The sequence below is a fragment of the Mauremys mutica genome, unplaced genomic scaffold, assembly GCF_020497125.1.
Source record: "Mauremys mutica isolate MM-2020 ecotype Southern unplaced genomic scaffold, ASM2049712v1 000101F_np12_subseq_7647038:7791248_obj, whole genome shotgun sequence".
In the NCBI taxonomy this organism is placed as follows: domain Eukaryota; kingdom Metazoa; phylum Chordata; order Testudines; family Geoemydidae; genus Mauremys; species Mauremys mutica.
Window position 1 is genome coordinate 47,567 of NW_025422846.1, and position 16,733 is coordinate 64,299.

The 16,733-nt window shown below is 40.0% G+C and overlaps 1 protein-coding gene across 2 annotated transcripts in view; it reads right to left on the bottom strand.

Annotated features, from left to right (window-relative positions):
• The window catches only part of LOC123356965 (tyrosine-protein phosphatase non-receptor type 12-like), a 98,727-nt gene that overhangs the window by 20,230 nt on the left and 61,764 nt on the right, over positions 1 to 16,733 (bottom strand). For both annotated transcript variants that reach the window (XM_045000219.1, XM_045000220.1), the window contains one exon: positions 1,860 to 2,818. In XM_045000219.1, the coding sequence (XP_044856154.1) occupies positions 1,860 to 2,818 (959 nt within the window). The remainder of the gene's footprint in view (positions 1 to 1,859; positions 2,819 to 16,733) is intronic.

The window sequence follows — 16,733 nt, forward strand, 5'->3', positions numbered from 1 at the left end:
TCAATAATATGAATTTACCTGTTTTTTACTAGTCTCAAGAAAGACCTTTTTGGCAGATATGCTAAATAGGGGATGGAAACAAAGGGTATTTGCTTTTTGGTACGTGTCTGATGATTTTAAAAAACCTTAAAATAGGAATTAGCTACTTTTAACCCTTAGACTATGTGCAAGCTATACTTCTGCTTGTAAAAAGAATTTAATTCTGAAGTACCTGTAAAAATAGTGGTTTTTTAGATTTGTCAAAAGGTAATATTCTTTTGAATATGTGTCGTATTTTTGACAGAAGCATAGCCTAGGAAAAAATATGAAAACTTTCAAAACGCTTCTCTGAAGCAGCAGCAAGGCATCATCTTTGTTTAAGAAAGTTGACTTCAACATCTCATATCACTGAACACCTTCCCCTCATTTTGGGACATTCAAGATGGACACACACACACACACACACACACACACACACACTCTCTCGCTCTCTCTCCCCCCAACAGTGGCTGGGGCAGATGCTTCAGAGGGAATGACCAGAACAGGGCAATTATTGAGTGAGCCATCCCTGTCATCAATTCCCAGCTTCTGGCAGTCAGAGGTGTAGATACACCCAGAGCTTGAGGACAGCTCTCTGACTATCTTGGTAATAGCTATTCATGGACCTATCCTCTGAACATTTCTAATTCTTTTTTTAACCCAGTTATGCTTTTGGTCTTCACAACACTTTCTGGCAAGAGTTCCATAGGTTGACTGTGTTGTGTGAGAAAGTACTTCCTTTGTTTTAAACCTACTGCATATTAATTTCATTGTGTTATGTGAAGGGATAAATAACACTCCCTTTTTCACTTTCTTCACACCATTCATGATTTTATAAACTGTATTACATCACCACTTAGTTGTTTCTTTTCTAAAATGAACAGTCCTCTCTTTTTAATCTCTCCTCATATAGAAGCTGTTCCTTACTCCTTATCATTTTTGTTTCCCGTCTCTGTAGTTTCCCCCCCAATATACATATATATTTTTTGAGATGGGGCAACCAGAACTGCATGCAGTACTCAAGTTGTGAGTGTACCATTGATTTATATAGTGGCATGATGATTTTCTGTCTGATCTATCGCTTCCCTAATGATTCCTAACATTCTGTTATCTTTTGGACTGTTGCTGCACATTAGTGTTTGATGTCACCTGCTCAATTATGTTTAACGTCTTTCTTTTGAATGGAGCTGGGGTGTAAGCCTGTCTTCCTCACCCCATTCTGATGCAGCGAACTGCAAAAACCATAGAGCCCAACAGTAGTATTAGAAATGCATCATCTGTTCACAGTGTAACACATTTCTCAAAGAGCGATAAAGCAAAGATTACTGTTTTTCACAAATATACTTTAACCAATGGTGACAGCAGCCAGATAAATTACTCAGAAAGGTGTATTGCTGCTATGTTTTCTACTGTGAATGTAGTTATGCAAACTAACTGTATATCCAACATTTAACAGGCTGTGATATTTGTTAAGTACACAAAAAATTTACACTAATTTCCAAGTAGCCAAAGTGGTGGAACGAAGGGGCAACCTAACTTCAGATGAGACGAATGAGACTGTTGAAAAGGTAGAAACAGGCTATTCATGGAGTAAATGTTTCTCAATACAGCACTTGAGGCAGTTTATCAAGGTTTCTAGTAATAATACAACAGGGTTAACTCACAGGAGAAAAGAAGATTGGGAAACTAAATTAGATTGTTGCAGAAGCAGCCATACTGTCAATTTAAAGTTTAAGATTTATAATTAAATATTTCTTTGCAATACTGTCTTAAAATTATGAAGTATTTTCCCACTCTACAGCTTAAATGTGACAAATATAGCTGAAATACAAAAAACCTACCTTTTTCCTCTTCAAAATGTCTTACGCTTGGAACATCTTGTCTAGCAATGGACATTGATAATACTTTTCTAGAAGAAATGTTTTCAGTACTAGTGGAAGCAGAAACTGTGGCACTTGCGGTTGAAATATTAGACATACTTTTGGTCATGGCTCCATCAACGTTCCTCTCATCTGTGTCAGAATCATCGGAATGAAGAGGATTAGTAAAACAGAGGGGTGCTCTAACTAAAAGCATACTGCTCTGATGATCAATTGTTTCACTGGAAGAGCATTCCACTTGAGATGTGGGGTTTGGTACCAGAGAGGCAGTTTTAATACCATGACTTAAGACATCTGAAGACATATCCTCAGACGCGGATGTAGGCAGTGCATTTTCAGGCCCGTGTAGTGACCACATGGCATGCCCCTTCTCTTTGAGAAGCAGACGGTCTGGTCTTGGTGGAGCATCAGAATCCTTCTGGCTCTGCAGCCCTTCCAGTGAAGCTACTAAGGCTTTGTTTTCCATACTAGAGTTTTGAAAAGAGTCTACAAGTGAATCCTCTGAACTATGATCCAGTGGCTTAGAGTTCTTATCCATTACACAAGATGAAACAGACTTCATTTTAATTGCATGTCCTCGGTTCAAAAGAGTATTCCCATCAAAGCTTCGTGGACCCTCCTGAAGAGGTACTTTCTTAATTTCAAAACTTAAGTTACGCTCAAGCTTTTTCTCCACACGTTCATTGGGTTCATTTTTCCCTGAATGTTCTGTTGATTTATTATAGTTTTCATTGAGGTCTGTTGAATGGTCTGATGAAACCATGTGCAAAACTGGCTTTGGATGGTATCTATCATTGTCCTGCCACACAGTAGTGACTGTCGGATAAGCTGAAGGAGGAGATGGTGTTAAGATGGGTGGTACTGGGTGAGGCTCTGGAGGCTGCAAGATTTCTTCCTTAACATCTCCTTCTACAAGACAACTGCAAAAAAATAATTATGTAAATTCTCTGTATTTCAGCAATATCACATCTGATATAGTTCAAAAAAATTCTGAAACATCCAACATACATTAATCTTAAAGTCTGGGCAACACTTCTACTGCTTGCCAAAAATGGTTGTATAATATGGCTGACAGAGCAGATATGAACCAAGCACAACAGTATAAATGGCAAGGAAATAGTTAATAAGTCTTCCAAAGTATAACTTGGAAAGGATTCTTGATAATGCCACAAATATAACTTTTAAGGCCAGATCTTACAAACCTTAACCCATAAAAATAACTTCAAAGCAGATTTTCCCTCACTTTCCTCCCCACAGCCGACTCTACAGAGAATTTGTAGGACGGTCAGACCTTAAGAACATAAGAATGGCCATACTGGGTCAGACCAAAGGCCTATCTAGCCCAGTATTCTGTCTTCCAACAATGGCCAATGCCAGGTGCTTCAGAGAGGATGAACAGAACAGGGAATCATCAAGTGATCCATTCCCAGCTTCTGGCAAACAGAGGCTAGGGGACACCATACCTGCCCATCCTGGCTAATAGCCATTGTGGCGATACTCCCTGAAAGATTTTGAGGAAAAAAACCCAATTGATTCATAGGAGCATAAGCACCCTCTAAAAACACTGCTTTTAGTGAAGCTAGGAAAAATTCCCTATATTTAAACAAAAATAGAAATCTTTGGAAAGATATCTTAAGATACAGACTCTTTTTGGTACTCAATCCCTCTCAACTTCTAGCTCAGTTTGTTGCCCTCCTCCTCCCCAAATAAAAGTCTATTAGCTATTTAGAGACATTTTAAACAAAACACATTTTCTCCATAGATTTAATGATGGCAGTATTGTGAATATAGATTCAGTTTTTGTTACTCTGAAGGTTAGTTTATACACCAACATGTTGATGGCATAGCTTCAGTGAGTTACATACAGTATATAAGGACAGATTCATCTATTGGAGTATCTGATTTGTTGACAAGGAATTTCAATATTACCTTTTTTGGGAGAGAAAAGCGACAGGGGTAAGGTCAAAGACACCTCTGCAAATTTGTTTTAGTGAAATTTGTAGAGTGGATTTTGACACGAGTTTACAATTTATACTATTTATACTAAGTTTTGGTAGAAAGTTTGCAGTTTTTGAGAAAAAGGGAGAAATATTTTAGGTAGGAGTGTATAAGATATACAAAATAGGTATCTAATAAAATTTACTGTAAGGTGAAACTGAAGTAACAGGTCTTCTTGATAAAATAATTAAAATGACTCAAGATTTGTTTAAAAAGTCTACACACAGGAATTGCTTGTTATATAGAGGTAGTTTTTCTTCAGAGCCATTAAAATTGGCGGTAGGGGGTGGGGTGGGGGTCTTTTCCACTATGAGAAAAAGAATCAATTTTCCCTACAGTAAAATTAAGAAAAATGCATTAAGACACTTTCATTCAGCAGATGGTATTACTACAAGGGGAAAATGGCTCAAGCACAGGATTATATGCAAGAACAATTATGTGGTTTATACAATTAATTGCCCTTGTGATGTCATACCTATATGAAAGAGGGGAGGAGGGGGGCAATTTTACCCAGAAGGATGAACTCAAACCTGTGGGTAAGGCTTTTAAAGAGTATGGGACATCTGTTATCTAGGCTTCATGCCAAATTCCATAAGAAACATATGAGGACATTTTGATGCAAGAAAAAAAAAATTGGAATTTTGACAGACTTTGAATACTGTTTTTCTACATAAGTGAATCCAAATAATGGAATTTCAATGTTTTTTGGCCTAACAGCTGGGTTCACTATACATGAATTTAACTTATGATATCTAGTAATATCCCTTCTAGCTGGTTAAAAATAGCTTGGCAAAAAATCTCTTGCAGACATCTTATTGTGATTCAGAGAAGTGTGGTTAACTGGAGCCATTCTCTAGAAAAATGTTGTTCAATTCTCAGAGTGTAAACCCGAGATGTGCTGAGCACCTGCAACATCCATTGATTCTGCAAAATGGATGATCAACACCTCTCAGGAACAGATTCCTATTGTCTTCTTAAGTAATATGCCATTGCTTTAAGATGTTATAGTTTGTCAAACAGTAGTAACATAGCTATGTGAATTCCAATATTGGAGATGTAATATATTTGAATAATTTCTTTGTTTTCATCCTCAGGAAGACTTTGCCTAAAATGTCAATGTGATATGCCTGTCACTTTTACAGGAAGGCTGCACCACTCTTGAATATTATGTAAATTTAATTTCTGAAACATTCAACAAGCCACTAAAGAACAAGGTTTTAAAATATGCTATTTCGTGTTCTGAAGACTGTCTACTTGTCCCTGGATTTATAGATGAAGTTTATCTAAAAAACAATGACACCTTTCAAAAACAAAACAGAGGTGAGACAGTGAACCAAAAGAGCACAAGAAAAACTCCTTATGACTTAGGTCTGCTCCTTCCAGCAGAGTAGGTGAGACATTTCCAGGATACTAAAAACTGCTTAGTTATCTTCATAACTTGAATAAAGGTTCAGAATAGTTTTATGTAGCAACATAGATTTCACAGAAAAAAATACTTGTCACAGTAAGCCCTGGAGAGAAAAGCTTTTAGATCTTAATCACCTTATTACTCCTCATAGCATTTAAATGAAATTCAATGTAAAGATGTACTACATTTTCATAATCATTACACAGCTTTCATTATAAAATCTGAATATGCCCTGATTTGGAAGTTAACAGTTTGTTACTTTTTAAAAATAATTTTAACGCAAGCTAATTTATTTTATAGTGTCCTAAAGCATACTGGGTGTTTCAGAGAAGGAAGATAATCTACACCCAACAAAGTTTACAATCTAAAATGTATAAACACAGTAAGTGAGATGACAAACAATAGGAAGAGGATGGGTAATGCAAATAGGGACAAGCATTTCTATAGTACACCCATCCTCCAACCATGCGCCAAAGGATTAATAAAATAGACAATTTAAATTTTAAATCACTCTGTGCTTAGTGGAAAATTGCAACTGTATTAAAAAGGGGCAAAATGCAGTTTGGATTTAAATGAGAACTGGCTAGTGTCCAAATGAAAAATCCTCAATCCATGGTTACTCTGTTTAACACACTGTGGAGTTTTAGCATCAAATAAAAGAGAGTGATGTCAAGGTCATGGAATGCAGCTGCTATGATCAACCAAAAATAGATACTGAGCTCTGCATTCTTCTGGATAATTAAAATAGGAACATTAAACCCTACGTAAGTGGGCTGAAGCCAGACACCATATTATTCTACTTTATTTAAGCATCAGATCTTATTCAGTCATAAGGGAGAAATGCTACAATTTGCTCAACTTGTCAGAAACTGAATTATAGGTTATAACATATACCCATGCATCAGGAATGATCAAAAATAGCCCTTTGGTGATTTTCTAGTAAAAAAATAGTTAAATGAAAAACGTTTTTAAAATCATCACTAACAAATTTAAACCAATGGCTGCTAACAGGGCTATTAGCAGCCAACAGATTATTGAACTGTTTTTAATTTTAGCCTAACTGAATATGCATTAAAAGGTTCGTCAGAGTTTGAAATGTGGCAGAGGAATTACTTGCCATTACAGCATGCAGCCTCATTCACAGTAAGTGGCAATTTGACTTGTATCATCAACATTCTAATCTCTTCTCTCTCAAATAAAGAACTATAGAAATAGAAACGAAATCAGGATGACGTAGAAACATTGTCTCATGTTTCCTTTACCACCAATTTCCTTCTCTCACGCCTTCTATTTTCCCACTTTCAGCATTGCCTTACCTTTGTATGTTTGTGAAGTATTTTGGCTGTAATCAGTTTCATCATTTAAATGTTGGGTCTAAAGGATACTTTCAGTTTGAAAAAAAAAAAGTTACCATTTTTCCCTACTGAACACCAATTCCCATTATCCTTTTCCTTTACAGGTGTCTTACTTATTCTCTAGCGAACAAAGCTATCAAGTAATTAGATAAGAGAGCTTCAAGGACTTGGCTCACTGAAAAGTACTTGTGTAATTAAAACACCCCCTCCGGATCCTAAAGAACCAGCACATTATTGCTGGAGTTGAAGTAATTGAGTTCTACTGTATGGAAATAAGTCTAAATTGCAAATTAATCAAAGCTCTGGCTTTGCATCTAACACTAGGAATAGTCTAATGTACTCAGATAAAAAAATCAGGTGTGGCAATTGTATCAACAGGCACTAATATTGTAATACTAGAGTCTGAGATTTACTGAGGCAGTTAGCATGAGCACTAGTTACAGAACTTCCAGACTCAATGGCTCCCAGAATTAACTATACTGTGTTGTTGCCAGATGAAATCGGGACAGCATGAAATGTTCATATACACAAGTTAGTGGCAGTACTCAGAATTTTTTTTTTTAATATTTAACATTTTGCTAATATCAAGTTCAAACACAATCTACCCAAAGATGATTATGTTCAATAAGGAATTACTATTTGCTCATATTATAGAAAAATTTTAAATGTTTTGTACTGTGTTATCATAAATTGTTATAATTCCAAAACCATTAAGGAATGTTACTGGAAGATTCTTTTGGGAAGTAAAACAAGCCAAAAAGTGTACTTAAGACATCCTTTTCATGTGATTAAAAATTAAAAATGTCAAGAAACAAGAATCTACTAGAATTCTTTGAGGGGGTCAACAAACGTGGACAAGGGATCAAGTGGATATAGTGTATTTAGATTTTCAGAAAGCCTTCAGACAAGGTCCCTCACCAAAGGCTCTTACGCAAAGTAAGCTGTCATGTGATAAGAGGGAAGGTTCTCTCATGGACTGGTAACTGGTTAAAAGATACAAAACAAAGTGTAGGAATAAATGGTCAGTTTTCAGACTGGAGAGAGGTAAATAGTAGTGTCCCCCAGGGGTCTGTACTGGGTCCAGTCCTATTCAACATATTCATAAATGATCTGGAAAAAGGAGTAAACAGTGAGGTGGCAAAATTTGCAGACGATACAAAACTACTCAAGATAGTTAAGTCCCAGGCAGACTGCGAAGAGCTACAAAAGGATCTCTCAAAATTAGGTGACTGGGCAACAAAATGGCAGATGAAATTCAATGTCGATAAATGCAAAGTAATGCACATTGGAAAACATAATCCCAACTATACACATAAAATGATGGGGTCTAAATTGACTGTTACCACTCAAGAAAGATGTTGGAGTCATTGTGGACAGTTCTCTGAAAACATCCACTCAATGTGCAGCGGCAGTCAAAAAAGTGAACAGAACGTTGGTAATCATTAAGAAAGGGATAGATAATAAGACAGAAAATATATTTCCTCTATATAAATCCATCTTGAATACTGTGTGGAGATGTGGTCGTCCCTTCTCAAAGAACATACATTGGACTTGAAAAAGGTTCAAAAAAGGGCAACGAATATGATTAGAGGTATGGAATGGCTGCTGTATGAGGAGACATAAGACTGGGACTTTTCAACTTGGAAAAGAGATGACTAAGGGGGGCTACGATAGAGATCTATAAAATCATGACTGGTGTGCCAAAATTAAATAAGGACATGTTATTTACTCCGTCTCATAACACAAGAACTAGGGGCCACCAAATGAAATTAATAGGCAGTAGGTTTAAAACAAACTCAAGGAATTATTTGTGAAGGCCAAGATTATAACAGGGTTCAAAAAAAGAACTAGATAAATTCATGGAGGATAGGTCCATCAATGGCTATTAGCCAGGATGGGCAGGTATGGTGTCCCCTAGCCTCCGTTTGCCAGAAGCTGGGAATGGATCACTTGATTACCTGTTCTGCTCATTCCCCCTGGGGCACCTGGCATTGGCCACTGTTGGAAGATCAGATACTGGGCTAGATGGACCTTTGGTCTGACCCAGTATGGCCATTCTTATGTAAGCATCTGAAACCTGTGAAAACCTTTATTTGCAGGCAGACACACAAGCAGCAAATTAAAGTTCAGCTGGAAAGCTACACATCTGTAAGATACTTTCGTCTCTAATGGTATGTCTATACTGCAAGGTAAGCCCAGGGTTAGCAGGACTCATGTCAGGGGACCCTGGGTTTGAGAATCCATGATTGCCAACGCTAGGTTAAAATTTTTGACCGGACCTGAACCCGAACCCGGGTTCTGGCGTCCACGGACCCAAGTCCAACCAACTGTATCCCAGACTTCCTAGTGCCCTCTCAAAATGTGGCGACTCTAGCTCTTCGTTCATGGTGTAGTGTAGGAAAACTTGATTGTCCATGCTACACATTACATGAAGTTTGAACACTCCCCCCAACAAACCCTGCTGAGCAGTCATTTTGGTCTGTAGGCTTCCACCAACTGGAGTCAACAAAATGGAGGCGTTGCCATTTCCAGAACTTCTATTTGAGCTTTTGCTCCTGTTTCAAGATGCAGGCAGAGCTTCCATGAGATGCTGGTGGGCAGTTTGGTGGCTTTTTATGACCCACAGAAGGCACCTGACAGAGCTAATGACCAAGCAGGACGACGACGACGACGACAACAACAGACATGGCAGACTCAAATCAGCTGATGCTGCTCATGACATTCTGTATAGCCACTGATACCTGCTACATACACTGGTGCTTCTGGAGCAGAGCCACAAGCACAGACTCGTGGGATCATATCACCATGCAGATGGGACAACCAGCACTGAGTCCATAACTTTTGCAGAGCACAGAACTTTTGCTATATTTCTGAAGCTTTGGGAGCAGTTTGCCCCGAACCCTCCTGTGTAAGATCATATGCGTGAGGGTGGGCTTGTAAGTCCAGAAGCAGATTGCTATAACTGTTTAGAAGCTGGCTGTCCCAGACTGTTACAGGACCATTGCCATCCATTTGGTGCTAGAAAGTCGACTATGGGTAAAATGGTGACAGATTTCTGAGACAAGCAGCTTTGTGGTTTAACCCAACATGACAGGCATTAAAGAATATTCCTTAAGTAATCGCTGGCTTTGGGAGAATGGCGTGATGCCAGTAAACCAAGTGCCAGCTCTAGTCAAGGCCATAGGTGTTATAACTGGACTGGAAACCAAACCAGCTCACCTTTATGTTAGGTTTGTTCAGAATAGGTATTCTTTTTATAAGAATATATTTAGTGTTTAGACTACGAAATGCTTGTAAATTGCTGCATGCATTAATCTCACTTGTAATGTCTGTATTCCATGTTGCAAGGTAAGATACAAGTTTGTTTTATAAAACTGTAAAAATGCCTGCTCTGAACTTGTGAACAGAGACAGGAAGAGTGGTTCTCACCACCCATCAAGACAAACTATCAAGACTTGATGGGTCCTCTAGGACAAAGCCTTCTTGATTGCCCCATCCACCCATGAAGAATTTACATGCAGGAGCACTCATCCCATTGGTTTGTGCTCTGGTGAAAGGCCTTATAAAGGTGCTCACAAGAAGAAATAGTTCTCTCTTTGCTGTTTGAACTCTCACAGGGTCAGAAACACTAAACCAAAGCACAGATCCCCAGAGTCAACCTGGGTCCACCCTGTAAGACATTTTGAACAGCAAAATGTGACAAAGTGGGTATTCTCCCACGAAAGCTCATGCTCCAATACGACTGTTAGCCTATAAGGTGCCACAGGACTCTCTGTTGCATTTTGAACAGAGATTACATTTCTGTCACCTTTAGAAACCATAGATGGTAACTCGTTTGTGTATATATGTTTGCTTGCTTTAACCGGTAAATAACTCATTTTTCCCCCTAGTTAATAAACTTTAGGTAGTTTATTACAGGAGTAGCTATAGGTGTTGTCTTTGGCGTAAGTTCTATGGTACCAATTGATCTGGGGTAAGTGACTGGTCTCTCGGGACTAGAAACAACCTGAATATTTTGTGATTTCTGGTGACAAGATAGTCCCCTTGGGCTCTCCAATCTGTCTGTGACACCATGCAAGACTACTACAGTGAACCAGGAGTTCATATTTGTTACTAGGCTGGTGAAATCGAATGATAGAACATACATCAGTTTGTATCTGCCCTGTTTTTGACTGACTGTCCTGAGGTACACACTCACAGTTATGAGCCACTCCAAACAGTGTGACAAATGGGGTTTCCAAACTGCAGTGGACTCATGCTCATCATGTGCCCACCTCAAGGAGCACATGAATTCATAAGCCACAAAGAGTCTTACTCCCTAGTTATGAAGGACCTTGTGGACAACAGAGGCCAAATTATGAACCTCAAAAGTTCATGATACCAGGGTTTTCCACCAACTGGGAGTCTACATTTTTGGACAGGCTGGGACACGATTCCCACCACATGACTGTCATAAACAGAGTTACTATCCTCACTGTTATTCTCAGGGACCCAGCATATCCCTTTTTGCTTCGTGAAATCATACCCTGATCTTAGAGGCCCTGGCAAAAGAAGGTTTAATTACAGTCTCAGCAGGTGCAGAGTGGTGATGGAATGTGCGTTTGGCCTACTGAAATCCTGCTGGCAATATTTACAGACCTGTTTGGATTCCAGTGTCACCAATGCTGTCCACATTACTGTGGCTTGCTGTGCTCTTCATAATCTTTGTGAAGCCAAAGGTGAGCCATTTCTCCAAATGAAAATATGACAGAGGTGCACTTTGTGGCTAAGTGTCTAACACAGCTGCAGCTGGATATACCCAGGCAACAGAAATTAGGAATGCTTTGTGTTCTCACATTATGGACTGGCATGGGCCAGTGGCAGAGGGAGAATAGTATGTTTATGAATGTGCTTGTTGCGGGGGGTGGGAGGGATTTGACCACCATGTACTGTACTTTTGAATGACATGACTGCTTATTATGAAATGCGGGAGGGGGGAAAAACAGATGGATTGATGTTTATAGCTGTATTGAGACATGGGTTTTGCATGCAACAGGAGTGGGGAACCTACCTCTTGCTCATTTTCATCTGGCCCACAGACCAGACACATTCAACTCACCCGCTGGGGATGGGGAGACTTGGGGCTCCCCCCCAACCCCACGGTGGGGTGAGCCGGCACTCGTGGGGGTGGGGGGAGAAGGGCTGGAGCCTTGAGCGCCGGCTCACCCTGCTGTGGGTGGAAGCCCCAAACCTCCATGCAAGTGAGCTGAACTTGTGTGGCCCACCACTGATTTTTTTGATGGGTCAACATCCCGACACAGAAAAGGTTCCCCACTTCTGGCATACAATCTCACAGTTGTCTCTGATCATGCGTTTACTTTTAGTATATGATGTGTTGCCATGACAATAAAATTTCTTTACAAAATGAAAACCTTTATTTTCAGACATGTATTGGAAAAGTAAAATATTAAACCGTTGCCTGGCAGGCCAGCTGCCTTTAGCACACCAAATCAGCAGCAACACCAAAAGCTTTAAAAATAACCAAGAGCAAAGTGGATAAACAAGTGCACATAGCTGAACTATATACACAGGACACTCTCCAGGTTTTCCACACACTTGCAGCCAGGACAGGGGTGTCCACGGGGGAAGAGGTTCAGCACTGAGGACCGCATGAGACACATTTGCCCTGTCCTGTCACTCATAGGGCCCCACTGAATGGGCCACCCTGTTCCTGGAATGCAGGCCAAGGTACCATGGATGGGGACACAGGCCATGGTGCAGGTGCAGCAGGAGCCTGCACTTTTGCAGCCATTAGAGGTAGCAGCCACTCAAACAATTCTCTCTGTTGTGCTCTCTCCTCCTCCCTTAGCTGCCATTCCTGTTCCAGGAACTGTGAAGAGTGCCTGCTTCCATGCTGCTACCCTGTCAAGCTGCAAAGCCAGCCTGAGCCTGTCCGCTTGCCTCTCAGCATGTCTTTCTTCTTGCCGCAAGTCCCTTTGCCTTTGGTACTCACGCTACCTATTGGCCCAGTCCAGAACTTCAATCAAATTCATCATGCTTCCTCCTGGAACCGTCTGTGAGGGTACGAGGAGTCAGGCTTCTGCAATGTGGGCAAGCTAAGAAGGTATTGCAACATGTAGAGTTCGAGAGGTCTGGAACAGGACAAGACACAGAAGGTTACTGTCTTGAATATCACTCAATGTCAATATATTGGCAGAGGGCTGCTCCAGACCACAGAAGCTCCTTGGACACAGCCAGGTTAAATTGCAGTGAGAGAAAAAGTGTATGCCACCAAAGTATTCATACATATGGTGACTGAACAACACATCCATAAATGGAGTGGGCTGGTGAACTATTGAGGTGGCCCTGAAAACATGCACCTTTCCTCAAAATGTGACTAACTATCTGGAGTTCTTGTTATGTGTTTGGGTCAGAATTCATGGGGGAAAAAAAATCAACAGGATGCTGCATTTGGGCTTCCACATTGCTTCAGACTTCCCTTATGACTTCTGACACAGTCTTTTAGGACTGCATGAAAAGAGACAACTAGTCCCTCCCTCCCCTGGCAAATTTATGGACAGAATTCAACCTTCCCAGTCATATTTGGAACTAGCGGTTTCATCACCCATGGAATCACCTCTTCCCCCACCATAGAGTTCAGTCCTTTCAGGCATCTTGTTACCAGCTCAATAGTGTATTGAGCTACATACAGACAGGGAAAGTAATACTAGTGTATTATTTTAACAAACTGGAATTTATTAGAAAAAATGTGCACCCTCCCAGTAAAAATTCTCTTTTTATATGCTTGTTTTACTGTTTGTGGTTCCTGGCCTCTACTTTGAATTTCCTGTGGTGGGGAGGGTGGCATTGTGATGCCATGGCACTGGCATAGAATCCGCCATTAATGGATACACGCTTCTATCTAGGGCTTCTCCTCTTTTATATTGGTTCTTACAGTAGAAATTGCTCCGATTCTTATATTAACAAACATGAAAATAGATCCAGAAACTTACTCGGCTCTGGGGCAGCTTCTCCCTCTTCTGCTTCGGCAGCCAGTTCTGCAGTGGGGTGTTCCTCCAAGGGGACATAAAAAAAGCTCTTCTGAGTACATCCTCAAGATGTGCTGCAGCTGCTCCTGCAGCAAAGCCTCCTCCTAGGACCAGTTTCACCAACAGAGTTACTTCATTTCATATTTGCCTCATTTGGCACCTGCTACTGGCTCCTATTTATTTCGTTGCTGGCTTCTGGATGCCATCCCAGCTTACCAGGTCATCGTACACAGTTGATGGCTCAAGTGCAGTCACCAGCACCCGGTCAGACTCATCATAAAATGGGCATGATGTTGGTGAGCAGCCAGAGATGCGTTTGTGGTCCCTGGTTTTCTGGTAGTCTTGAGCTGCTTAATCTGTTTTCTGCACTGATCGCTGGTCTGATAAGTTTCCAGTGCCACCATCTTCTTTCCTAGTAGCTGGTATTCATGGTCACTCCTAGAACTCTTACTAAAATCCAGTTTTTCTGGCCTTGCACCAGAGATTAGCCAAAATCTGGCTGTGCTCACATGACCATGAAGGAGCACACTTTGTAAAGGGACATCTGGTCAGTATCCATTGCAAACACTGAAGAGTTTCCTAGGGTGTGTTTGCAGCTTGGCAATCAGAATAAAATGAAGGGGTTAAACACAAAGCTGCTGCACTGGAACAAGGAGAGTGCTTCCATTTCCATGGAGTCGACTGCTGATTCTTGGGAGATGGAGGACAAAGGAAGTTGTCCCATAGCATTGTGGGAGATTATTGGTGGACTCCAAGGACCAGAGTCCAGGAAAGCAGGGGTGCTGCAGAACACCCCTACACTATAGTACAAAACAATAAGGCTTGAACCCTGGGTCCCATCTTGACTTGGGTTCAGACAGACCCTCCATGCTCACAGGGTCCTGGGACCCTGGGTCAGAGCACAAGTTCAAGAGATTTGCATGTAGACTGAAGGGGAAGGGTTAAGGCTTTAGCCTGAGTCCGAGCCCAGGCTTATATTACAGTGTAGACATATCCCAAGATCACCCAATCCAATGAAGCATTAAAGGATTTTCTTTTCATTTCCTGTATAAGCCTGTTTTCTTTTACAAAAAAAATCCTCTTGGCAGCATCTCACCCCTATTAATATGTACATGAAAGTTTATGATAATTTTATCAATATACACCAATGGTTGCTGTGGCAAAATACGTAATGCGCAATTATACTTTTATGCTTTGCAGATAAAACTCAGGCTAACAGTTATATGAAGTTAAAATAACGTGCCCTCTTCAATTTATCTTCTGAGAAGCCATATTCACAAATCCCTCCCAAGTGGATCAAACCTCTTCACCTTCAAGAGAAGAACTGTCAGTCAGGAAGAGCTAAGATAAAAAGGACCCAATCCAGGAACTTTATTCAAACTTTTTCCATAGCTACTGTAACTGTTAACATTAATAAAAACTATGTATGTGAGGGGAAATTCAGGAACAGTAACAGTTGGATACAGTGAACAGAAGAAAATATATACATAAGCCAACTGAATTAAAGAATAAAAAACTGTTTAAACATATTCCTGCAATAATGGAAAGAAAAAGGTTAGAATCAGAAACCGGTAAGTAGTATTACCACTGACCACACGTAAGTGGGGAGTGAAGTGCAGAGAAAAGGAATGATTGGGGGTCATATGGGAATATGAGCCAAGATCAAGAAAAGAGCATTTGAGTGGGATGCCATAGTAAGAAAACCTCTTGAAAAAAATGCATCTGCAGATTTTTGGGACATGAAATCCAGGTAATTTGTGGTCGAAGGAGGAGTTCTATAGCTCTAGAGCAGAAGCAAAAACTGATAGGGATTTGATGTGCTGGCCCAGTTCCTTACTCCACTCTGACATCTCTATCTTTCTCCATGCCACTACTCTTGCGGGGGGGGGGGGGGGGAGAGAAGGAGAAGGAGAGGCAGTTTTAGGACCAGATTTTTGAAGAGTAATTTTGTTTCTTTGCGTCAATAAAGCTGGCATGGAGTTTACTTTTTATCATAGTATTTAACACAGAAAGATAAGAATTTTTTAAAAAGATAAATAGATTTATAAAAAAAGATTCTCCGGAACCTGGACTGATGGACCATTCAGGAATTTTTGGGGGTTTCTGAAATCGCTCAAGCTTTGTGCTTCATAACATGTGAAATATATTCCATGGCCTATTCATTCATGCTCTAACAAATTTTGTTGCTTAATTGAGTATATCATACATGTAGACAACAGTTACTTAGGTGCATGCACACAGTTAGTGAAGTTTTCCATTCAGTTTGTTTAAAAGCAAAGCTATAAATAATTTATAAAACCTACAGCTTGCAGATTAGTGTTAAAGACGTGAGCAATTTTTGATTGCTCGTTTTCTAAATTCATCTCAAAGAGCATTATGTAAAAAAAATAAAAGGTCTTATTGTTTTTCCCCTTTTAAGTTACTACCTTGGGTAAGAATGATTGCTTGCTTTTAACTCCTTTAGAAACTGAACATATATTCTCTTAAGTACCCATTTGACTGGAAGTCTTAAAAACATTAATCTAAAGAAGATTAAATATTTTCCACTAATATTCCTGAAGGAAGTTAAATACTTTAACAAGCAATTTATTCAGATAGACTAGGAACATGGAACACCCTCCCTGAACTGGTCAGTAAAGCCACTGTACCCTATTTAAATCCCACCTAAAAACCATTTCTACAAGGAGATATCCAAGAAACAAGATGTCTGTAACCCACTTAGCTATTCTGTTTATATTATTAATATATTTAGTCTCGCCCATAAAGAGGAAGGAAACAGAGTATTGAAAAGAAGGGGCATAGTGGCCCTGGAATTAGAATTTGGAATTGTTGTGGGAGAAAGACAGGGAGGATAGCAGTGTGCAAGAGAACAGTGTGTTTAACAAGACAGGCATGAGGCTGTCACCGATAGGACTGTTACAAACAAGTAAAGTTTACTAATTTGTGTTTTTAAATTCTAGGTTCTCCAGGGCAGGGACTATATCTTCATCTATGTTTGGGATGCATCTTGCACACCATGAGCATTATTACAATAACTGTCTCCACC